Raw genomic sequence first — 25,728 nt, 5'->3', positions numbered from 1 at the left:
GAAAGATGCTACTGTTAAGTAAATTGGCCCTGGGTTAAATGGAAGTAGGTTTTCATGTAGATTATTGGTAGAAGTGTTAGCTCTGAGATAGGGCTACAGTGAAAACATTACTGCTCTGGAGTTAAAAAACATCATTTCAAATTGTACTTCTGGTGGGCAGCTAGGTGGCACAGTGGATAGAGCACCGACCCTGGAGTCAGGAGTACCTGAGTTCAAATCCAGCCTCAGACACTTAATAATTACTTAGCTGTGTGGCCTTGGGCAAGCCACTTAACCCCATTGCCTTACAAATTGTGCTTCTGATGCTTCATTAACTGTGTAACTTGACTAAGTCTCTTCCTGTCCTTAATCCTGGTCATAGCTTTGGTCAACCTTACTAGTTGTAAACCTGTGATCCTATGATTTCTTCCTCTTACTGAATGAGAATCTGGGAAATGGGATGTTAGAAATGACTTGAAGGACCTGGTAGAAACTGAGCTAGAGGTACTTTGCTGCCCTTTCTTTTTTGATTTCCAGAGTCTAGGACTAGGAACAAAGAATCCTGATTTCTCTCTTCTGGATCTTCCAGCTCTCTAAGCAAGATTGATATTGGTCCTTCATTCCCAAAGAAGACCATGACATGATGAGAGGTGATGCCATGACAAGCACATGGACTAGATTTGAGTGAGGGAGGGCTGTGCTAAGTTTCCAGCCTCTCTTTCTCCTCCAGAGCCATCTGAATTCAGAGGTCAGATATGAATCAGGACAACTGGAGATGGTCCTGGATACTTGGTATTCAGGGTTAAGTAGCTTGTCCAAGGTCACACAGCTAATAAGAGTCAAGTGTCTGACTCTTATTGACCTTGGAGTCAGGAGGACTGTAGTTCAAATCCAGTCTCAAGTGTCTGAGACTGGATTTAAACTCCAGTCTTCCTGATTCCAAGGTCAGTGCTCTGTCCACCCCACCACCTAACTGCCCTATGCAAGAAAAAACAAGGTGAAAACCAATAAATGATATGTTGAAGTATATTTATTTGGAAGAATTACAATCAAGGAAAAGGTAGCTGGAAGGGCAGATAGAAAGCAGGCCTCCATGCTCAAAAGCAGAAGGTCATCATGCCTGAGAGACTTCTGAGAGGTGTGTCTCAGGGCTGGAAGGATCCACCAAAGGCTCCACCTTTAGCCACAGACCATTTTCTGCTCTGAGAACAATCTCTGACTTCCTTCGGGGTGGGTGTTTACCAGGAAGGACTCGGAACCTCAGTAGGGTGAGGGCCAACACAACCTTCATCTCAATCATGGCAAAAGACTGGCCAATGCAGTTCCTACATAAGGAAAGAGGGACTGGCAATCCCCAGGTCATTTCCCCAAGTTATTTCTAGAGCCCTCACATAAGCCAATGAAGAAGACATGGGGACATGGGAACAGGGCCCTTGATGAGGATAGTATTGATCTAGAGTGGGGAAAAACATCACCCTGGGAGTTCAGGGAGAGAGGTGAGGAAAGAATTGACTTACCTGGGTCCAGCTGAGAAGGGTATAAAGGCCATGGGTGGAATTTTTGGGGATTTGTTGATGTCAAAGCGATATGGGTCATACACCTGGGATGTCAACAAGACCTTGCTCACCTTAAGCATATGTTCTCCCTCTTGACCAGGATATTCCTCTTCAGTAGTTAGACATCTCCTGGGCTAATCAAAGCTGCCCTTTTTGACCTTCAGGCTTCCCATTATTTGAATTACAGTGAAGTCCTACACCACCTCCCCAAGAATACCCTAGGTCTCCAGCTCTGACTATTCCAGGGAATTTTTGTGGGGTACTGACAGGCATACCTCAGGGTTGGGCCACACAGTAGGGTTATAGTGAATTCCAAAGATACTAATCATGCAAATATTTCCTGTTGGTCAGAATAGGAGAGCTTAATGTAGCTTGTACACTCTATGGATATGTTGCACCAAACTCCCAAATGGGCTGAACTATGAGATTTCTTTAATCCCTCTCCCTTGTCCTGGTATGAGCCCCTGGCATATGAACCTTTAGGAATGATGCGTCCATCAGATAGCTTGATGTCCTTGGCACAACGGCGGGAGATCCCAAGAACTGGTGGGTGCAGCCGGAGACTCTCTTTGATGCACATGGTCAGAAAGGGCATCTGGGCCAGATCATCCCTGCAAACAGGAACTGTTAACTCCAGCAAAGGGGAGATTCAGAGAATCTCTGCCCTCCCCAGAACTATATTAACATCTAAAACCCTGATAATCAGAGTTTGAAGGAAAGGAAAAATATATGGGACCCTGATACTCAATGACTATGAAGCCCTAGATGTTAATAATTATGTAAAGAGTTATTCTGAACTTTGATGGCCAAATGTCACAGGGGTCTTATGCTCCAAACTTAAGGTACTAATGGGGACACCAGCTAAAGAAGAAAAATTTGGGGGAGGAGAACACAGGTCTCATATAGAAATCTCCCAAAGTTTGAGCTCTAAGTGGTAGCTAGAGGAAGTTAACCAAGAAAACCAAAAGGATCCTGAGGAATCTACATGACTAGGAGAAAGCATTAGGCAGTAACCAAATAATACAAATTGACCTCTGTTCCCCTCTAGGAAGTAGTAAGGTACAAATGAGATCATGAATGCAAAGCATTTTGTAAATCTAAAAATTCTATGTAAATGTCAATTTTTGTTGTTATTATTAACCTGAAATCATAATGATTACTTCAACCCCTGAGTCTTCTACTGTACTCTTACTGAATTCAAGCAATATTTCTAGGACAAGATAGGGGTGTGATGTCCAATATTTAAGAACCAGACTGGGAGGGGAGGGAAAATTATGTGTACACACACTTTTAAGTTATGCTACATCCATAGCATTTCTCCATCACTTTCTTAAGTCTAAACAGTTAACAAAAAAAAAATCAAGACTTGATTTGTAGGGACTGATGATTTCTGATACTGGAAAATGAACAGTGTGGTCTTATAGCTGGTTCCAGCACACGCCTGAATCCCCCCCCGTCACCTCACCCCATGTTCCAATCTTAACAACAGCCCACACTGACCATTCAATTTGCTCAGGTTGACGGCCCCTCAGGAGCTCCTGGATTTCCTGGCGGCAGCGATCCTGGTATTCTTGGTGCTGAGCCAGATTGTACAGGGCCCAAGAGATGCCACTTGCAGTTGTGTCATGGCCTGAGGTATGGGAAAGAAAGGAAGGAAGAGAATTCCAGAGAAGCCCTATGAAGTAAGCAGAGTTCATCATATATCAAGGGAAGAATATCCCCATCTCCCCAGCATTAATCTACATCAGGTCTTGAACCTGTGGCATGGGTATGTTGAAACACCTTCCAGGCTAACCTTAGTTTAAGCAAGGCTGGGGTGGTGATATCAAGGGTAAGATGCAAAAGGGATACCCAACTCTTTCCCAAGGACCCTCAGCCCTGCTGACCTCTAAACATGAAAGTGTCAGCTTCTGCCTGGATGTCCTTGTCTGAAAGAGTCTTTCCATCTTCATCCTAGAACAAACCCCTGCCTATTAGCTCTTGTCCCCTTCCATTCCAGTGAGAAAGTCTGCCTCAATGCTCTAAGGCAGAAAACCTCTAATTGCTTTTAACTGCAACCACCTCCTTAAGTGGTCCAATAGAAGTCAAGAAAATCTGAACCCAAATCTAGCCTCAGATACTAACTCTGTGACTCTGAGCAAATCATTTAACCTCTCTATCTCCATCAGTTTCCTTCTCCATAAAATGGTGATGATAATAGTAGGGCTATTGTGATTACCAATAAGTTACCAAAAAAAGTGCATATTGCTGCAAAACTTTTGATTCTAAAACTAGTGTCCATAATTCCTGTGGAACCTAGAACTAGCCCCAAATAACAAGTTATTGTTATGTAACTAGAATCTCAGAGCCCTTCCAAGTGAAAATAAATAAAACCAATGACACACAATTACAGAACTCTAGAAACAGAAGAGACTTAAGGAGAGTGTAAATGTCCTTTTTTTTAAAGATCCTTGGGGGCGGGGCAGAGCCAAGATGGCAACAAGAGAGTATGGTCTCTTAGGCGCTCTCTCATAAAACTTACAAACTAAGTACTCTAACTAAGTTTTGGAGAGACCGAACCCACAGAGGGACCCAGTGAGGCAGTTATCCTACTCAAGGTAACCTGGAAAAGAGAAGAAAGGCTCTGCTCCCCTGGGATGGAGGGGTGGCCCACCAGAGGGGTGGCCCACCAGAGCGAAAGAACTTCAGCCTCCCGGAGGCAGCCCCAGGGCATTGGGAGACAAGGCTCACAGCAGCAGGGGAGTTTCCTGATCTATGCCCCAGGGAGCACTTGGGGGAACTTGGGGGGGACCACTGCCAGAGCAAGCATGTGAAGCCCAGCCCTCAGGGCACACAGCGAGCAGCATGGCCAAGGCAGTCCAGATCCAGGAAACAGAAGCAGGCAGAGCTGGTAAGCAGGAGCCCCCAGGGCATGAGCCCATTGAACCTAGGGAGGGAGCAGAGAGAAACTGCCAAGCTCTGCTCCTAGAACAGGACTCTGTGGTTCTGACCACATTCAGATCCTATTCAGAGTCTAGGCTCCCCCATAGAACAGAAGACCCCCCCCACCTCAGCCCTGTGGCAGAGGGGGGGCAGTTAGGCTCATTCACAGACCAGGAGGGAGGACAGAACCTCACACACTGAGATCCTTGTGGGAGTGTCCCAAAAGCTCAGGAAGCACTCCAAAAATAGGCTTCAGCTGGGAAAATGAGCAAGCAGGGAAACAAGAAGAACACCATTGAGAAATATTTTGCCTGTGAGCTCAAGAAGGATCAAAACACTCAGTCTGAAGATGATGACGCACAAGCTCCTGCATCTAAAGACTCCAAGAAAAACAGAAATTGGGATCAGGCTATGACAGAGCTCAAAAAAGACTTTGCAAATCAAATGAGGGAGTTAGAAGAAAAACTGGGAAAAGAAATGAGAGAGATGCAGGAAAAACATGAAAATGAAGTCAGCAGTTTAGTCAAGGAAATCCAAAAAAAATGCTGAAGAAAATGGCATGCTAAAAACCAGCTTAGGTCAAATGGATAAAACAGTTCAAAACGTTATTGAGAAGAAGAATGATTTAAAAAGCAAAATTGGCCATATGTAAAAAGAGATAAGAAAGCTCTCTGAGGAAAACAAATCCTTCAGACAAAAAATAGAACTCAGGGAGATTGATGAATTTATGAGAAATCAGGATTCAATAGTTCAAAACCAAAAGAATGAAAAATTAGAAGAAAATGTGAAACATCTCATTGAAAAAACAACTGATATGGAAAACAGATTAGGAAAGATAATTTAAAAATTATTGGAATACCTGAAAGTCATGATCAGGAAAAGAGCCTTGATATCATTTTCAAAGAATTACTACAGGAAAATTGCCCTGATATCCTAGAAGCAGAGGGCAAAATAGAAATGGAGAGAATCCACCAATCCCCCCGAGAAAGAGATCCCAAAAAAACCAACCCCCAGGAATATTATAGCCAACTTCCAGAACTCCCAAGTCAAAGAGAAAATATTACAAGCAGCCAGAAGGACACAATTCAAATACTGTGGAGCTGCAATCAGGATCTCACAGGACTTAGTAGCAACTATGTTAAAAACTCATAGGGCTTGGAATGTAATATACCAGAAGGCAAAAGAGCTTAGAATGCAACCGAGAATCAACTACCCAGCAAAACTGAGTGTCCTCTTCCAGGGAAAAAGATGGACTTTCAATGAACCAGGGGAATTTCAAATGTTCCTGTTGGAATGGCCAGAGCTGAACAGAAAGTTTGATCTTCAAATACAGGACTCGGGTGAAGCATAAAGATTAGAGGAGAATGGGAAAAGATGAGGGACTTAATGATGATGAACTGCATGTATTCCTGCATAGAAAAATGACACTGATAATACTCATATGAACTGTCTCAATTAACAGAGCAGGTAGAAGGAGATTCTATAGATGAAGCACAGGAGAAAGCTGAATTTGAAGATAAAATATGGTGTAAAAATGGAGTCAATAGAAAAAAAGGGAAATGTACTGGGAGAAAGAAAAAGGAGAGGGGGAATAGGCCAAGATATTTCATATAATAAGATTTTTCTTTTTTCCAATGAACTATTGCAATGATATGGAAAGGGGGAAGGCAAGGGGGAATGAAGAAATCTTCACTTTCATCAGAAGTGGCTAGAAGAAGAAACAGCATATATACTTAATGGGGTATAGACATCTGGAGTAAGAGGGAGGGGGGTATAGGGGGAAGAGGTGGAGATGTGAATGAAGGAGGAGAAGATGGACCATGGGGGGAAGAGTGGTCAGCTATAACACATTTTCTTTTTTACTTCTTACAAGGGGCTGGGATTGGATGGCCTGTCTGGGACCATAGGGCCAGGTGGTTGCTGGGCCTAAGGGGTGGTATGGGGGCTCAGGGGCTCTTAGCCCCAGGGCCAGGGATCTGTCTGCTGCTCCACTCAGCTACCCTACAGCAGAGTCAGAGTGAAAGGAGAGAGAAAATATAGTACATGGTAGTGGAGAAATACAAAAGGAAGGAGTTGTGATTAGCAATGGCAATGGTGGAAAAATATGGAAGTAACTTTTGTGATGGACTTATCATAAAGAATGTGATCCACCCACAACAGAGTTGGTGGTGTTGGAACATAGCCTGAAGCACATTTTTTATTATTATTATTTTTAGTGGGGTGCAAGGCAAATGGGGCTGGTTGGCCTGCCTGGGGCCACATAGTAGGGTGCTGGTTGGGTGTCTGAGGCCAGATTTGGACCCAGGTGCTCCTGGCTCAAGGGCCAGTGCTCTGTCTGCCACCCAGATACTCCTATTATTATTACTACTTTATTTTATTTTGGGTCTTTTTTTTTCTTTTTTTGGTTTTTTGCAGGGCAGTGGGGTTGGGGTAGCTTGCATGTCACACAGCTGGGTGATTGTTGGGTGTACGGGGCCGGATATGGGCTTGGGTGCTCCTGGCTCCAGGGCTGGTGCTCCATCCACTGCACCACCTGGCCATACCTACAATTATTACTATTATTTTTTTAATTTTAATTTTAATTTTTTCTCTCCACTTTACTTCATTGCTCAAGTGAGTCTATATTTTGAGGGGGAGGGGGTATTTTGTTTACTCTTAAACAAGAATATTTTACTAATGTATAAAAAAACATTATTTGTACAAAATGAGAATAAATAAATATTAAATTTAAAAAATATATCCTTCAAAACTTTAGGGTTTTTCTAGCATATTTAATAACCCTTAGTAAATCGAGAAAGAATCATAGACAGTGCAAGGTAAATCTAGAATCTGAGTGACTTCCCTAATATACCTAAAAATAACTTCAAGAAATCTCCCCTGCCCCCAGACCTTCTCTCTCCTTCCTTTTTTCCTCTTTCTCAACCTCTCTTTTTCTTTTATCTCTTTCTCTCTTTCCTCTCCTTTTATTTCTCCTCTTTCTCATTAATATTTATTTCTATATCCTTTTATCAAATCTTTAACCATTATATATATACATATATATATATATATATATATTGTATCTATCTACCTATTTATTTCAACAAAAACTCCTCTGATATGTGGAAAACTAAAACAGAGATATCATTAGATAAATCTATACCATAGAAAGATATTCTCACACTCTTAGAATCACAAAATTATTTTGGACACATTTAAAATCCTAGTGATTTCACTTATAAATATTGTTTAACTGTTTCAGTTGTATCTGACTTTTCACTACCCCCGTTTAGGGTTTTTAGGCAAAGATAATGAAGTATTTTGCCTTTTCCTTCTCCAGATCATTTTACAGATGGGGAACTGAGGTAAACTGTGTTAAGTGATTTGCCTAGTCACACAAATCTAATGTTAGATTTGAACTCAGGAAAATAACTTTTCCTGATGCCAGTTCTGGCACTCTATCTACTGAGACACCTAGCTTCCCCTTATATACTAGATACACCTAGAACCAAATTCTCTGGAATTGAGAAAATTCTCTTTATATACCTGCAACCAAGGCGATTTCTTCATTGTTACTGGTACTAGAAACAGGGATACATCTAGGTATAGGTAAAACCTTATAGATTCTGCTAATAAACCCAAACCAATGAAGGGCTAACAATTCCAATCTAGCACTCAGAAGAATAATATATCCTCTCCCTATAGACTCAGTATTTCATATTATTTCACAAAAGTTTAGGTTTCCTAGGGAAGGCATTTTGTGAAGAAGATAGTGACAGTAATGTGGGTTTCTCATATTGGTCAAAGTTGAATCCATTTCATATTACATTCTAACTCTGATATCTAAAGCTGAGACTCTCCAGCCTGCCTAAAGCCTTCATGATCCTTAAAAATCTCCCCTTATCATCTTTAGGATCCCCATAATGCTGTCAGCACTCTCCTCCCATTCCCCTTCTCCAATCTCAGTACTTACTTTGGCCAAAAGGAGAATATCTATGAAGTCAAAGGTCTTGCTTTTGCCCTTGTCCCTGAGAAGGGCCTTAGTACCCTGTTGGGTGAGGATACGGCGTCGGTCCTGGATGATGACATTTGAGAAATCCTTCACCAGACGGCAGGCTCGGGAGAAATGTCTTCCTTGGCTAGTGAGGTAGTAGAGGGCATCCCAGTATAGAAGTGGTTGATCGGCACGTTTTGCCACAAGGGAACTAATTTCCAGGATAGCTGAGATGTAGGCACTTGGCTTCCTATTGAAAGCATGGGACCCAGGGTCAGGGTAAGGTTCAGCAGAGGGAACCTTAAACCCTCAGGCACCACATAGCTAGAACAATTTCTATAATTTCCTTCTCAACAAGTTCATAACTTTCTTTGCTCCCTCAGCTGATTGGTAGAATTAAAAAGGATTTCCCCAAGGTCTCATGATCTTGGTACCTAAAATGAAGAGGGTAATCTGGCTTCAGGGTCCAGGAGCCAAGCAGAGTGACTGGCAACTTGGATTAACACAACAAGATGATAATTTCACTTTAGTAGTCTTGAAGCAGGAAGAGGCTAGAAAAAGAACCCTACCTGTGTAGAAACTTATATTACTGAAGAGAACAGAAGAAAAGTCAGAATTCAGTCAGACAGGTTAATTAATATAATTGTGGGGAATGGTTATTTTTTGTGTATCCCTCTGTGGGTGTGTCCCCCAAGAGGATCAATAGTGTACTTGACCAGGCTGACAAGCTGCCCAACATCTCAGTCATGTCTTCAAAAGGACATAACCATATTCTGTATCACATGAGTGATCTGTATCTTCTGAGTATACTTTTCTCTACTAGGCTATTTCTATGTCATGTTTTACCACAAGGGATAGCTGAGACATAAGCATTTGGCTTTCTGTTGAAAACATGGGGCCCAGGGTCAGGAGTCAGGGAGAGAACCCTGATTCCTCAGGCTCCACATACTAGAACCTTTTCTCTAATTTCCTTCTCAACTAGTTCATAACCTTCTTCACCCCCTCAACTGATTAAAGACATGACTTCACCCCAACATCTGGTTGACCTTGTTACCTAGAGTGAAAAGAAGGGAATCTAGTTTTGGGGGCCAAGAGCCAAGTGGAGTGACTGACAACTTGGAGTAACACAACCTGAAGAAAATGTCACTTGTCAAGTATCCAACACATGAAAGTGGGAAGAAGCAAGTGTTTAGGGGCTGAAAACTAGGGGGAAAAAATGACCCTATCTGTTCTGAAATTGATAGTGCTGAAGAGAATTGGGAGACAAATCAGAGTTCAGCTAGGTGAACCAACACAATTGTAGAGAAAGCTTATAACTTTGTGTATCCCTTTGTGTGTTTGCTCCCTTAAAAGGATCAACAGTGTCCTTGACCAGCTGCCTAAAGGTTGACAAGCTGCCTAAAGTCTCAGTCATGTTCTCACATGGATATAGCTACTTTCTGTATTTCAGATAAGCTTCTGAGTGCATCTCTCTTTCTTAGGCTATTTCTGTGCCAGATATTTCCAACTGGAAGTCATAGAATCACAAGCTTGAGTTTAAAATTCCACCTCTGGCATTTTCTGACTATATGATATTAGGAAAGTCACCTAATCTTCCTCCATCAGTTTCCTCTTATGTAAAAAAGGTTTGCAATTTTATGTGTAGTCATCTCTTTTTCTGTTCTGCTATGTTTTATTTATTTTTATTTTTGTTTTATTTCTTAAATCTGAGAAAAAAAGAATAGCTTGGACAATATGATCTATAAGGTCACTTCCTGCTCTTTCCTTATTATTAGGATCTTACCTTCCTACTTAAATAATCTATATATACAATAATGCAAAAAAAAATTGTAAATGGACAAAGGAACAGATATTGGCATGAAGTATCACTATTCTCTACAGAAAACCAAATAATGTAAAATAAGTTCATCATGAGTGGGTCAGAAGATCCTAAAAACTACTTCAGTCGGCAACATACTTGCCAAGTGACTAGGTAGGGTAGTCAAGGGTGAAGCCAACTTCAAATATATGTAATGGAAGATAATGCGCAGAGTTACCATTCATGTGGGAAAAAAACTAGTGGAGGAAAAACTGATTTTATAGGAAACTTGGAAGGACATCCATTTAAATCAGATCATCTTGATAATACATAAAGATGAAACTGGAATTGTGGCAACAGATTAAAACAGATTAAAAAATGGAAAAGCATAGTTTTCTCAGTCAGTGATAGAACTACTACATCTAGTTACCACTACAGAATCAGGAGGATCATTCCCTATTCTGATTCCTTAAATTTCTTTTTCTTCTCTTTTTTATATTGCTAGGATTTCCACAGGTCCAGCCTGTGGATGCTCATATCAGTCCTCCTTAGCCCCTCACCCAATTCAACTCTTAGCCCCAAACCCAATTCCAAGTCCCCAGAAACTAGGTCCTCAGCCATACCCTCCATTCCAAATTCCCTAACCCTCAATCCATAGATTCCAAATTCACAATCCCAGACATTCATTTCTAAGGAGTTCTAAGTCTCTAATATATACTTTTTCTTTAAGATGTTTTTTAAGTTACCAATGTTCCCCCATGATTCATACCAGGATCTCCTCCAAGGCTATTGGGAGCTCCCAGAATTCTCAGAGTAGCATTATAGATTTTAAATTAGAAGGGACCTCAGAGGTCATCCAGTCTAACTCTCTCATTTTATATATGAGTAAACTGAGTCCCAGAGCAGGTGAACAACTTGTCTAAGGTAACAAGAGAATTAAATAAGAGGCCTAATGTGGGAAGCCATGTCATCTGACTCCTGATCCATCACACTTTCCATGGCCCCACTCTGCCTCTCATTTCCAAGATTCATGTATGTAGCCTCCACATTCTATATTAGTTCTAAGTGATCCTTCCTTCCCAATCCTTTTAGACACTGTCATCAATGCAGTACATTCTCTCCTCACAGGGATTCTCCTTTCCCCTATTCTCTGGAACTGTCATTTTTCTCATCTATGGGTTCTGAAGCCCCAGAGTCAAGGGGTAGACTGAGACTCACTCTTGGCAATTGCTGTTGTGGCTGAAGATGCATTTCTGCAGGCTATCCAGGGTCATGAGGCTAATGTGTTCAAACATCTCCAAGTAATTTCCATCCTCCACATGCAGGCGTCTCCATTTTGCCTGATAGAGAAAGATAGAGAGAAGAAGAAGAAAGAAGAAGAAGAACAACAACAACAACAACAACAACAAGAGGAGTAAGAAGAACAAGAACAGAAAGCACAAGAAAAAGAACAAAAACAAGAACAATAAGAAAAAAGGAAGAAAGAAAGAAAGAAAGAAAGAAAGAAAGAAAGAAAGAAAGAAAGAAAGAAAGAAAGAAAGAAAGAAAGGTGAACAAGAAGAAGGAAGAAGAGAAGAAAAAGAAAACGGAGAGAGAGAGAGAGAAAATTTGTTCTGGACATCTCTATGGACTTGACTTACTGACTCCTGTCTCTTCAAGCACCCAGAAAGAACAAGAGAATGATCTCTGTTTGCCATAAGGAAAATAACAGGGCCACGAGAATTTGCCATCAAAATGGAAAGATCCTTTGTTGGGAATCAGGAACTGAGAGCTAGTCCCAGATCTGCCAAAGAAAAACTATGAGACCTTGGAAAAGTAACAATACCTCTCTGGGTTACATATTCCTTCCTTATTTGTGAAACAGATAGTGCCCTTTCAGAACTCCCAAAATATTGGGAGGAAATGAGGCCATGTGGACTGGAAACAGACCTGCAAAGTCCTAATGAAAAGGCATCTATATGATAGTGAGCTCTACCTCACAGCCCCAATCCCATGAAATTCTAACCAAGAAAACATGAATGGTGCTATTGAGACCCAGGGGGAATTCACTTTATGTAGGCTCAGTCTTGGATGGATTCCTTCTCACCCTGCCCCAGCTCCTTCAGGCTTACATGCATGATATCCACACTCTGGTTGAAGATCTTCACATAAGGTTTGAGGACGTCAAAGTGAAAAGCTGGGGTCAGCATGCGGCGGTGCCGGCTCCATTTCTCTCCTTTACTCAGCAATAGTCCCTCCCCTGGAAGAAAGACACTGTTTGGGATCATTCTCCAAGTTTGAGGACACAATCCAGTCTCCCAGCCTCTGGTACCAGATGCTCAGCCCTCATATCAGTCCTCCATTTCCTTTCTCAGCTCTTAGCCCTAACTCAATTCCAAGTCCCCAGAAACTAGATCCTCAACCCCACCCTCCATTTCAAATTCCCTGAACCTCAATCCATAGATTCTAAACTCACAATCCCAGAGATTCATTTCTAAGGAGTTCTAAGTCTCTAAGCTTCTCAGATGCCAATATTCAGCCCCATCTTTCCTGTCCCTTCCCCCAAGTAAGGAACTCATTCTAGTCCTTCAATACTTCAAACACTCCAGATTCTAGTTCCTAGACTAATCAACCTAAATCTCAGTCTCTCAGATCACAAATATCCATTATTCACAGTGCTCCTAACCAACTAGGCCCCTCCTCTGCCTCCTGACCAAAGCCTTCTCCCCAGGTCCTATTCTGCTACATTACTCACCCAGCCAATTTTCCAGGAATTTATAGAAGATAGTGTCCTTGGGTAAAATAAATGCTGTAGGAGGAAGATAGATACTTCAGTGACCTGACATGACTATGACTGAAATTAAGGGGAAGTATATAAAGAATAGAGCAGTCCAGAGGAAGTTAAAGGAGAAGTTAAGCAAGGGCAGGGGTCCCAACCTCTACATCATGGAGGAAAGTAACTAGGACTTCACCTCCAGTATCACCCCACCCTTCCCCCATTTCCCATCTAATCCCAGTATGGACAAGACAAGAAGAGAAAAACAGCAGAGAATGCGTAGGGAAGTGAGGATATTTAGAGGGCAGGGAAAAGAGAGAGAATATATTATGACCAGACACTCTTAGCTATGCTGAAGAAGGCCTCAGTCTTTGTGAAAAGCACTCTGGACATGGTCTAGACTTTACCCAACATTACCAACATAGCTCCAGTATGATATAAGACTCCACTCACCCTAAGACATGGACTATACACATTCTTGACATGAGCCAAGATAAATCATATATGTAATGTTTTGAAAGGAAAATGTTCCCCCCAAAATATAACCCAAAAACTCACTCAAAGTCTAGACATATCCTAAACATGACCTAAGCACTCCTTAAGGCATGCCCCTATAGGTAGACCCAGACATATACTTCAGACAAAGAATTAATCATGGACTTATTCTCAGGGCACACATGGATTTGGACATGGCTTGGATACTCTCTGCACCTTTAAATCTTTGACTTAATTGGTGTAGGGAATTTCCATTGCAGAAGCTCTAGGCCTCACTGTATATCTTCTACTCAACTGAAACATGTTGACTACGATTGTGTAACTAGCATATGTCAGAGACAATAATGTGAACCCAGGTCTTTATGACTTCCATGGTAGCCCTCTGTTCATTATGCCAGGCTGTTACAATGCTCTAAATATGGTCCTAGGGATATGCCACCCAGAAGACAAATTTCCTTCAGTCCCAGAGCTTTACAGACAATATCTGTCCATAGAGGTCCAGAATTCTATATAGCTCCAACAGGGCAATAGTTCTTCCCCCTCCTCCAACAATCTATAATACATAAGACATGATCCAGTCATATCATTAAGATAAGGACCCATGAGCCAATTTAAACATGATCCAGACATCTCCTAGATTTGACTCTAGATGCAACTCTGGAAAAGCATCCTAGATACAAGTTTATATATGGCCCCAGTCTCAGTCCAGACATGATTTGGTATATAACCCCTATGAGGTCCCAGGAATAGTCTAGATGTGTTCCCCACACCTGGCAACAGTTTAGCTCACAGATGAACCCAAAGCATGACCTTCAGATGTGATACACAAAGCCTAGATATAGTAATAGACAGCCTAAGAACTGACATCAAGTATAACATCAACACAGTTCAAATATGGTTCTCAACATTCTGAGACAGTCTCAAACATACCACCAATGTAGCTCAGATACACCTTCAATGTGGCCTTAAAACCCTCAAAATGGCACCAACAGAGCTTAGACATGACCCTGAACAGTCTAGAACATGATCCAAACGTGGACACAAACATGAGACATAATTCAGGACAGTTTGAAACATGGCCCTATATCCAACACCAAAACAGCTCAGACACAACCTGGATGTGATCTTATGTAGCCAGAGATCTGACCTAGAAATATCAGACACAGACCAGACCGACCCCAGGACCTAGGATGCACTCCACTCATAGCAGCTGGATAAAAGAGTGACATATGTAAGGATCCAGATCAATAGGAGACAAAATTGCTTTAACCAACGTTCTCTATTCCCTTGTTTCTGGAACCTGACCTGAAAAACTCCTAGTCATTCCTTCCTTGTCCTTGTCCTAGGGCAGGCAGCACACAATTCACAGTCAAGACTGTCAATGGGAAGAGGACATGGGGGAAGAAGGAGGAGGAAAGTCTACCTGAGGCCAGGAGGACTGGCTTGATGTAACTGGGGTGAAAGATGCCAGGCCCCTACCCACCAACAGCATATATCCCTGAAGCTACAGACCAGAGACTATAGGTGTACAGTAAACTCTCTTTGAAATTAAGTATCTGGGAGAAGATGGAGGGGGAGGCATTCACACCTGAGGAGGCAGAAGACACAAGAAACCAGGAAAGCAGAGGTACTGAGTAGAACCCTGAGTCACTTCCTCCCCTTTGTCTGACATCTCCATCCCTGTTTACTTTCCTACAAAAGAGTCCCAGAATGTATCATATCTTTCCAAAAAGCTATGAGTCACAGAGTAAAGAAGAGAAGAGGAGAAACTGGGGGATATTTTCTCCTTTATAGAGTGAGGAAATAAACAAACCTTGAAAGAACTAAGTAGAACATTGGAGAGAGAGAGAAGATGCTGGGTACCTGGATCCTTTCTTGTTTGAAACTTTACATTTGCTTCAACCATTACCCCCAAAAGTTTATAGGATCATGGGTACCTAGAACTGAAAGGAGCTTCAGGTCACTTTTCAGTCATTCCCTACTCTCTGTGTACTCCTCTCAGCAGTTCAATACAGTAAACATGTCTGTATTTCTATATTCTATTTTAGATTGTTCCCTGCCTTGGGAGGAGAGGAAAGGGAAGGTGGTAGAAAAATGTAGAAATCAAAATGTTGAAAACAATGTATGCATGTACCTGGAAAAAATAAAAATAAATAAATAAAGGGGGAAAATTCAAGGTCCATACCTGAGGCCTTAAGCAAGGGTGTAATGACTTGGGGATGAAAGAATCTGATCACCGGAATTAAAGGCCCTGACCACCAGATGTGGGCATCACCAAATTGTTGGTTCAGGTCCAGAATATAGTGAAATCTTTCTTCACTAGCCATGGTCTGGGAACAACAAAAAGGAGTTAGAAACCTCCATGAGGGAGTTGAAGTATCTTCACAGAGCTCCTTCTGCCAGCTACTTCCTGCACACTCCAGTTAATAGATGGAGGTTCTCCTTTCCTACTTTCCTGTCTCTTTCCCACTTTCCCTCTCTAACTCCTACCACTTTACTCTTCCTGTTCTCTTTCCTTCCTTCCCCTTCTTTTTCCCTTTCTCATTTTCCTTATGGGCAAATAGTGCAGTAAATAGAACACCAGACTAGAAGTCAGGAACTCATCTTCCTTAGACACTTTTGAGCTGGGTTACACTGTGCAAACCACTTAACCCGGTTTGTTTCAGTTTCCTCATCTGTAAAATAAGCTGGAAAAGGACATGAAAAAGTACTTCAGTGTCTTTGTCAAGAAAACCCTAACTGGCATCATGAAGAGTCAGAGATGACTGAACAATAACAATTTTTAGTATAGGGCTATATGGATTTAGAGAATTAGAATATTGATTTGAATCTCAATTTGTTAGAAAAAAAATATGTTCCTCTTCCCTGATGTGCTGTACTTCAATGTATGAATCACATGAATGGGGTTTAATAGAGCCTATCACATAAACTTTTTCTAGTCCTTTTTATTTTGAAATTCTTCCAATTTTTAAAGGAACACATCATCTCCCTACTGATCTGAACAACAGAGAAGTATCCCTCAAGCCCCTTTGCCTTATTTTCAAAAAGGAGCTATCTGTACCTTTAGCATAGATAACACTCTATGAAGGTTCATGTAAATTCACAGCTCTCTCCTTTGTCACAATTGCTAATATTTGTTAAGAATTCAAAATTCAATGGTCCTTCTTGGGCTAGGTTGTGAGGAATAAAGAGGAAGACTGAAGTCATCTCTCTCCAACAAAAGGGCAAAAACAGAATCTTATGCTACCATTTTTCTAAACAACTTCTCCCACAATGTGTTGACTTCTCCACTGAGCTCCATTCCTTCAAACCACAGAAGTATATATGGACTAGAAATCACCAATGTATTCACCTTTCTCTTTTTTCTCTTGACCTCAGGAATTCTTCTCCATTATTAATAACACTATTTCACCAATTTCTCAACATGAATCTTTCTACTTCCAAATTTCTATTTCACCAAAACTAACATTTTCTTCAAAATAATGACCTTTTGGAATAATGTAGGCACTTTCTCTGAGCCCCCCGCTACTTCTTCCAACCCTTCTTTCACACACACACACACACACACACACACACACACACACACACACACACACACACACATTATTAGATAAGGCCAGGCAGCTGTCTTCTAAGACCTACTCCCAAGACAGTGGATCAGAGCAATGTGAAAGCATTGTTAAACCCATCTTCAATAGAATAAGGTTCACTTTCTTCTAACTGCACCCCTCCACTCACACTTAGTAGGTATTGGGGAGGCACAAGCCATTCAGAAATGAGGAGATAGTGTAGCAATAGAAAAGGAAGAAGGAAAATAGATGGATAAGAACAAGGAAGAGGAACTGTCAGGGCATAGCCAAGATGGTGGAGTAAAGATGAGGCCTCCTCTGAGCTTTTCCCTGAACCACTCCAAATAGCTTTAAATAATGACTCTAGCCAAATTCTAGAATGGCAGAACCCACAAAAAAATGGAGTGAAAAAATTTCCCAGACCAGGAGAACTTGGTAGATCCACAAGAAAGGTTTGTTATAATGGGGTTAGAAAGAGCTCTCAGCACAGCCCAGGCCATGCCAGAGAGAACCAATTCCAGTCATCCAAGAACAGATCTTGGGTGCCTGGCCCATGGCAGTGGTGGTGGCTTACAGACTTCTCATCCCTGAGATTGCTAAAGACAGATAGGATTATAAGCAGGAAAACTCTGTAACACCAAATTGAGAGCAGAGCCCAGCCCAGCACAAACTTCAGTGCAGGCCTGGCCCCCCAGGGACCAGAAACAGACCTGAGGAGTCAGCTGACAGCTGATTCCAGAGTGCTCAGCTCATGGACAGTAAGGGGGTCAGGGGAGATTGCATAGATCTATTTGATATACCTGAGGCAGAACTCTGTGGCTTTCCCCATAATCAGATACACCCCTGAAGCAGAATCCCACCTTAACAAAGAGTTAAAATAGAGTCATAGGCTGGGGAAATGAACAAACAAAAGAAGAAAAAAATCTAACCATAGACAATTACTTTGGTCCTGTGGAGGATCAAAATACACACTCAGAAGATAATAAAGTCAAAGCTTCTACATCCAAACCCTCTTAAAAAAACATAAATTGGTCTCAAATTATGGAAGTGATCAAAAAAAGATTTTGAAAATCAGGTAAGAGAGGTTGAAGAAAAATTCAGAAGAAAAATGTAAGTAATGCAGGAAAATAATGAAAACAAAGTTAGCAACTTGGTGAAGGAGATGCAAAAAATGCTGAAGAAAATAACAACTTAAAAATCAGTTTGTGTTGAATGGAAAAAGCAGTTCAAAAGACCATTGATGAGAAGAATGATTTAAAAAGTAGAAGTGGTCAGTGGAAACACATACAAAAACTCTCTGAAGAAAATAATTCCTTAAAATATAGAATGGAGCTAAGGGAAACTGGTGACTTTTTGATAAATCAAAAAACAATAAAACAAAATCAAAAGAATGAAAAATAGAAGACAATGTGACATATCTCATTGAAAAAACTACTTACCTGGAAAACAGATCCAAGGCAGATTAGAATTGGACTACCTGAAAGACATGACCAAAAAAAATACCCTAGACTTCATTTTTCAAGAAATTCTCCAGGAAAATTGCCTTGATAACCTTGAAACAGAAGGTAAAATAGAAATTGAAAGAATCTACCAATCACATCCTGAAACAGATCCCCAAATGAAAACTGCCAGGAATATTATAGCCAAATTTAAGAACTCCCAAGTAAAGGAGAAAATATTACAAGCAGTCAGAAGAAAAAATTCAAATATCACTGAGCTCCAGGCAGGATAACACAAGATTTACCAGCTTCTACATTAAGGACCCATAAGACTTGGAATATGATATTCCAGAAGAGAAAAGAGCTTGGATTACAACCAAGAATCAACTACCCAGCAAAACTGAACATACTCTTTTAGGGGAAAAGATGGATATTCAATGAAATAAGAGATTTTCAAACTTTCTTGATGAAATGACCAGAGTTAGTGTTGAACAGAAAGTTTGATATTCAAGTATAGGACTTAGGTGAAGCATAGAGAGGGTTGATGGGAAGGGCAAATCATGAATGAGTCAATGATGTTGAAATGCTTGTACTCCTGCATAGGAAGATGATACTGATAACTCATATGAACTTTTTCATATATTAGGGCAGTTAGAAGGAACATATATAGATAAAGTACAGAAGGAGTTGAATTTGAAGATATAAGCTATTAAAAATGATGGTGTTAAATAGGGAGAAAGAAAAGTACTGGGGAAAAGGGAAAGGAAAGGTAGAATGGGCTAAGTTATTTCACATAAAAGAAGCAAGAAAAAGCTTTTACAGTGAAGTGGAAAAGGGAGAAAGGTGAAGGGGAGTGAGTGAACCTTACCCTCATCAGAAGTGGCTCATGGAGGGAACAACATAAACATAATTTGGATATAGAAATCTATCTTACCCAGAAGGAAATAGGAAAGGAGAGGGATGGGAGAAGGGGGACAGGAGAAGAGTGTAGGTGATAGAAGAAAGGGAAGATCATAGGAGAGGGTAGTTAGATACAATATTTTTGAGGAAGGATAGGGTATAGGAGAGAGAGAACAGAATAAATGGGGGTTGGGGGAATAGGATTGGGGAAAGTACAGCTAACAATAACAACTGTGGGGAAAAATGTTGAAGCAATCTTTCTGATGAATTTATGATAAAGAATGCTATTGATCTCAAAGACAGAATTGAGACAGATCTCAAAGACAGAGGTATCAAATATTGAAGGAAGCATACCCTTATTTTCTTACTTTATTTTTCTTGGGATTATCTTTCTTTGTGAAGGGGGGAGGGATTAAGTTTACTTTTACAACATGACTATTGAAGTAATATTTTTTCATGGATACACATTTTTCTTTTTTTTCACATTTTTAACCTATACCAAGTAACTTAGTTTCTCAATGAGGAGTAGGGTGGGAGGAAGGGAGAGAATTTAGAACTCCTTTTGCTTGTAACTGAGGAAAAAAAATTTTAATAAAATAAAGAACAAGGAAAAGGGTAAAAATATGACTGAGAAACCATAAGGGAAAGGATGGAATCAGGAAAGTCATAATGTATAGCAGGCCTGTCCAACTTTATTTTTAAAAGTTTTTATTGAAATAATGGACAACATAATTTGTTTTGCCCTTTCAGGTATTGCTATTCTTCAGGTAGTTCAGCTTCATTTACTAAAGCATTTAGTAAATCCATAGGGGACAGCATAAAATAGCACTGCCAGGCCACATGGGTTGGGGTCACGTTTTGGACAGCCCTGATGTACATGATGATGGGGAAAGCAGAGAGTGTTCTGGGATGACACTGGATAAGAGATTTGAAGTGTTATAAGAGACAATGTGAAAAGAGAGAAACATTGATACAGATACATTACGTACTTAATCAATACATATTTCTGTTGTTGAGACATAGAAAAAGGAGATCAAGGATTGGAGACAAAGCTTAAAAGCAGGAAGCCCAGATGACTTGACAGTGAGATGGAGAGAGGGTGGACAAAGCCCTCTATGTGTAGGAATTGACCTCTAGGGATATCTTGAAAATTGAAGGCTCAGGTTTGGGGCTGCCACTATTGTTACCTATTTCCAAGCTTAACCAGTTTCTCTCCCTCCTCATCTTTACCACAATATTTTCTGCCTCTCAATAAATATTTTATTCCCCTATCTTTTCTCTATATTGAGGGATCTCTCTAACAAAGAATGTATTAACTTATGTTCATCACTCCCTGGATGTCAGTTCCCATTCAGCTCTCTAGTATTCCTATGGACATGTATTGGCAATCTACAAGTCCCTTCGTTGGCTGTTCCCACAGAGAAGGGAATTACAGAGGGGCCTTTCCAAGAAAGTTACCAATGGATCTTTACCTTTCAGTCAGAAAAGGAAGCTCCCTGCCCTTCTCCATTCTCTTCCTAATAGGTTGGTTTTGTGAAGACTCTGACATGACTGTCCTGTTCCTATGACCTGACCAACAAATTGATTAGTCCCATAAAATTATAGCACATTGAGGAACTTAGCTGGAAGAACCCCTAGAACATGGGAATTGGGGAAGAAGACTCTTAGGGCTGTCAGAATATAAAATGGAGGAAAAGGATCCTTAGAGAATGGAAGGCTGAAATAGAAGGAACTTCAGAACATTATCAAAGATAAGAATTATCCTAAAATACACATTGTCAGAAAAATAAAAGTACTTAGTATAGTAAATGTCAAAACTGGAAAGAAACAGAAATAGAATGTAAGGAGTAGGAAAGATAATAGGATATAGAACATCAGAACAGTATAGAACTTTAGGCTATAGAATGTATATAAGCCTGCAAGTAGTCTTAGAACATAGAATGTCAGATCATAGAGCACACAAAACATTTATATCATATTTCCCAGAACTGTTATTTCTATAGTTGATGATTGGAGAAATCTCCCTGGTTAGGGAAACAGTTCCCATTTAAAAGGAAGGTGTCAGGGTCCAATCTAGGATCAAACAAATACAAACTGAAGACTAAGGCAGATCAGGAACTGAGTATTCTCAGAAGGTTGGTAAAGTTGCAGGGAAGAAGAGTTTTGGTCCAGGGACTAGGAAAAGAGTAAGCAATTAAGGTTGGTTCCTCATGGCATTTTAATGGTACTTATATGGATAAAGTATAGCTGTGATCAAGATATAGGGCTGGAGTGATAGGGATCAAGATGTAATTGTCTTGTAATTTCACCTATACAGGGAATGCCAGGAGGAAAGTCCCTTTATCAATGCAGGTCACCACCTTCTCTGCAACATAAAGTTTTAGAGACATCCCCAAGGCTCTAATAGATTTAGTCACTTGGACAGCAAAACACAATCAATATATATCAAATGTGTGATTTGAATTCAAATGGCACAGAGTAGGCATTTTATAAATGTTTGTTGATTGGATTTATCTCTGTTGCATCTCACTCTGCATCCTGGGGCCAAGAAAAAACAAGCTGAATTGATTCATGTCTTCCTGGCTCCAAGACCAGATTTCTGCTCACTTTGCCCACCCTGCCTTAGTCCTCTTAGTTACATAATAAGTTTCAGAATAAAGACTTAAACAAGGTTGCCTTAAATCTTTCCTGAACACCATACTAGTTCAGTTTTTCCCTTAATCTCTATCTAATTACAGGGGTTCAATAGCCTCTGACAAGGAAGTTCTGACAAGGGAAGGGGCCTGGAGGATAGAAAAAATAAGGAACTAAATTGGAAGGGAGAAAATGGCCCAAGGAGTCTTTGATGCCCTTGACCTAGACCTGGCAAGACTCAACCTTCCTATGATGTTCTCAGCATTCTGTCTGGGCCCTAAACCTTGTGATTTCACATCACACTGAGAAGGTAGCTACCTTTCCTATGTTCCTTTGAGTCATTTATGAAGATAAAGCATCTCCATTACTAACTCCCAGAGAAACTTCTGAGAGAGACAGAATGCTTGTGCCATCCTTTTAAAGTGAGGCATTACTCAAACTCTCCATTTCTCAGCAACCCTTTAGCTCAGCCCTTCAGTTATCTTAGTCCATCTACCTTCTTAGTCCTTCAAGCTTCTCAAGATCTTGACCACCTTATATACTCAATCTTCTAAATGCCTGCTCTTTCCTTCTCTGTCCTACCATTCCTCAAGGCTTTTCAGTCCTCATCTTCCCTTTAAGTTTCCCAGTCCTTTAGTCATTCAGACTTTGTAATCCTACTCCTAATTCTCCCCAAGAAGGAATCTTGGAATTTCCAACAATTTCTTCAGTGGCCCATGGACTTCATATCAAGCTATTTCATCTATTCTAATAGATCAACCTTCCTTTACTTCTATTAATAGGACTATGTTGGTAGCTTTGTGTCTGTCCTCTGATCTCTTATGCCATTAGTTCCCTCATTCCATCAGTCTTTCAGCCCATCAATCCTCTCAGCCCTTTAGCTCATCCCCTAACCCCTCCACACACACACATACACACACACACACATACACACACACACACACACACACACACACAGTCCTTTAGGCCCCAATTACCAGACTCTGGCTCTACTTCCCTCTAGTCTTCTTTTATTTTTCAGTCCTATCATCCTCTGTCTTCACTGAGTCCCCAGAGTCCACCCCAGGCTCCCGACTTACCAATCCCATATGGCCAAAGAACCAGTTCTTAAGAGGGGGCTGAGGGAAGCATCGAAGCCTCTGACAGTTGATATAGTAATGGTGAACATAAATGAGGACCTGGGTCAGGATCCAGATGCTAAGGGCCAGGAAGACCAGGAGCAGGATGGAAGAAACCTCAAGATCCAGGCCTACTAGACCCAGATGATGAGATAGACACTTGACTCCAGGCAGCATCCTGCAGGAGGAGAGACTTTGAGACAGACAGGCGATAGAAGGAAGTCCTGGGGTAATTAATGGGGCTGGAGATGTGGGCAAAGGGATGAAGAAGTCAAGAGACATAGACAGGAGTCCTAGCTGTCAGGAGTCATTTCAGAGAAGCTTGTCCAGATTAGGAAAGAAAGGAGAGGGAAGCAAGAAGAAAAGGAGAAGTCTGTAAAAGATGGAAGACCCAAGGCTCTGAGTGGCCCCAGTGTCTTGGATATAATAGGTTTAAAGTACTCTGGAGGCATATCCTAAAATGCTGTACATCTCCCAGACTCCGAAAGAAAACTTAAAAGGAGAGGAGGGAGGCTGCTGTCCCAAAATAAAGAGGGCTCTGCCTTTTCCCCCAGCTGGGGTCTTGGTCATGTGTTTTTTTCTGTTTTGTTTTCTGGATGCCAACATTTTTTGATGTCAGTAACTAATCCTAGATGCCCTTCGCCCCCATTAGCCTCTTCCCAGTTCCAGGCCTAGCCTACAGATTCACCGGCATAACTCATATTGCTTCTCTCCCAAGAGGCCTCTCCTAAGTCCAGAGCTGAACTGACCTGAGTCTGAATTCCAATTCTAGAAGCTCAAATCCTTCAGGGCTCTTCCTAAACAGAGGAGTCCTTTTGTTCCTGCTGACAGCTCCTTGCTATCCTCCAAGGTAAGATTTAATCTTGCTTCCCCACCAATCCTTTTAGTCTCATACAGATAAACATTTCATCAGCCCCAGTGAACACTGAATCCTCACTTTGCTCCTCCTTCCTCCTCCCAATTCTTCCCAAATACTGACTGCTTCAAGAACCCCCTCCCCTATATAAGCAAGAGATTAGAGCAAGGCAGCCAATCAAGAGTGGGAATATCCACATCCGGTGGCAGGAGGCCTCACCCCATTTATCATGAACTGAATAGAGTAGAAGGAGATGAAGGAAAATCCTTGAGCAGCAAGCAGGTTGATCCAGAAAGATTGCCCAATTTGCCAAGAATCCCTAAGGGTAGACACCATGCTCCTGATACAGAAATCAAAATGAAAGTTCTCCAAACTCCTGCCCCTCCTCCTCAGTAACAGTTATGTGTGGGGGCTCTCCTGGTCCCTGATAAATGGATGGGCTCATGAGACAGCACCCAAATTTGAGGTAAAGTGGAACCCTAGAGTCTCAGGGGATGCTGAACTCTGAGAGAGGTGAGGCTGGTACATCAGCAGCCCAAGAATCTCTCTGACTGAGGGCAGCTCTGTAGACATAGTTGTAAAGAATCCTTAGGCTGCTCAGAACTTCTGAAGTGTGGGGTATGAGGCAAGGGAGGAAGGAGGAAGGGGGCAGGACAACATGAATTGCAAAAAAGTTTGTCCTAGCATTAGGGAGGGACTTCTGAATGTAGCTTCCCTACCTTCCCTGGGCCCTTTCTCACCTGCAGATTTGGGTCCTGATTTCCCCTAGCAGGTGTTTGCCACTGGGAGGAAAAAACCAACGGGGGAGGTGGGGTGAGGAAGAGAGATCCTGAAGGAGTTAGGAGACTGGGAAGGACTGGAATCTGGGCAGAGCCCAACCACAGACCATTGAGAAATAAGTTAACTTTCTAAAATCTGAACCTTCCTTTGGTTAGAGCAGGAGTGAGTAACAGACCAAGGTATGGAAAACTTTAGACTGGCCATTGGCAATGAGGTGGTAGATGAAGCAGCTTCAAGTCAGTAGGAGGCATAACTCTCAGGGTGTTATGGGCAGGATGGCTCCTGTCGTCATCCTAGGAACCCTTTCAGGCAACACACTGGGACCAGAGGGAGGATTGAGGGATGGGATGGTCTCCTTCTACCTAGAGATAACCCTCCTCCATCGGATTCCACAAATTAGAAAAGGCACAGAAAAGCTTGAAGGCAGAGGATGAGATAGGGAGAGACTAGAAACTATGCAAGGTAAGGGTCACTTGAGCATGCTGAGACTGGAGGATAGGTAGTCCTCTCTTACCCACTGCCTGCTGGGCAGCTCTTGTCTGAAGGTCAAGGTGAACATGTCTAAAATGAAAATCCATTTTACCCATGATGTCAGAGATCAATGATAAAACATTATTTCCATTATAGAGAGATAATAGGCTTAGACTATGCAACAAGACACACTTATTACAAAAATTTTTTCCCCTTCCCCCAGTTGAGTCAGGAGTTGGAAGAAAAAGAAACTTTTGTTCAATTAAAAACTATTTAAAGAGATGAAAAGGTACTAGAAATGTTAAATGGTGTTTACACTTATCAAGGAAGTTTGTTTTGCCTTTTTAGCTTTACTTTTCTAGAAGAAAGAATAATGTGTAAATGTAAATAATGTAAAAAACAAAAACATCAATAAAATTGAAAATTACAAACAAAATAGGATTCATCTTTTCCTTCCTTTTTTCCTATTTCTTACTTCCCATT

At 41.2% G+C, this 25,728-nt stretch overlaps 1 protein-coding gene across 5 annotated transcripts; it reads right to left on the bottom strand.

The window, feature by feature from the left end:
• Positions 1-991: 991 nt before the first annotated feature.
• On the bottom strand, positions 992-24,127 carry LOC141500837 (cytochrome P450 4F3-like). 5 transcript variants are annotated; one of them, XM_074204326.1, is made up of 13 exons: positions 23,888-24,127; positions 23,100-23,316; positions 15,664-15,808; positions 12,963-13,016; positions 12,340-12,467; positions 11,447-11,568; positions 8,410-8,680; positions 3,422-3,488; positions 3,036-3,165; positions 2,013-2,146; positions 1,811-1,875; positions 1,497-1,579; positions 992-1,304 (listed from the first exon to the last, which is right to left on the bottom strand). In XM_074204326.1, the coding sequence occupies exons 2-13, from the start codon at positions 23,313-23,315 to the stop codon at positions 1,094-1,096; spliced, it is 1,626 nt and encodes a 541-aa protein (XP_074060427.1). In that variant the 5' UTR covers position 23,316; positions 23,888-24,127; the 3' UTR covers positions 992-1,093. The 5 variants fall into 5 exon arrangements, with proteins under 5 accessions (XP_074060427.1, XP_074060429.1, XP_074060431.1 ...); XM_074204328.1 differs by lacking the exon at positions 23,100-23,316 and adding an exon at positions 18,487-18,524; XM_074204330.1 differs by lacking the exon at positions 23,888-24,127 and adding an exon at positions 18,487-18,524 and having other exon boundaries at positions 23,100-23,123.
• Between the last annotated feature and the right edge of the window lie 1,601 nt (positions 24,128-25,728).

This window comes from Macrotis lagotis, chromosome X (assembly GCF_037893015.1).
Source record: "Macrotis lagotis isolate mMagLag1 chromosome X, bilby.v1.9.chrom.fasta, whole genome shotgun sequence".
In the NCBI taxonomy this organism is placed as follows: Eukaryota; Metazoa; Chordata; class Mammalia; order Peramelemorphia; family Peramelidae; genus Macrotis; species Macrotis lagotis.
The sequence above is the reverse complement of the archived record's forward strand: the minus strand, read 5'-3'. Positions and strand labels throughout refer to the sequence as shown.

What these genes read in the sequence shown, in the direction of transcription:
- LOC141500837 (XM_074204326.1), bottom strand. Translation starts at nt 23,315, where the DNA reads ATGCTGCCTGGAGTCAAGTGTCTATCTCATCATCTGGGTCTAGTAGGC. An exon ending in ACCCTTGCTTAAGGCCTCAG is followed by an intron (nt 13,017 to 15,663) that starts GTATGGACCTTG and finishes TTCCTCCTACAG; the next exon opens with CATTTATTTTACCCAAGGAC. An exon ending in CAACCTGAGCAAATTGAATG is followed by an intron (nt 2,147 to 3,035) that starts GTCAGTGTGGGC and finishes TCCTGTTTGCAG; the next exon opens with GGATGATCTGGCCCAGATGC.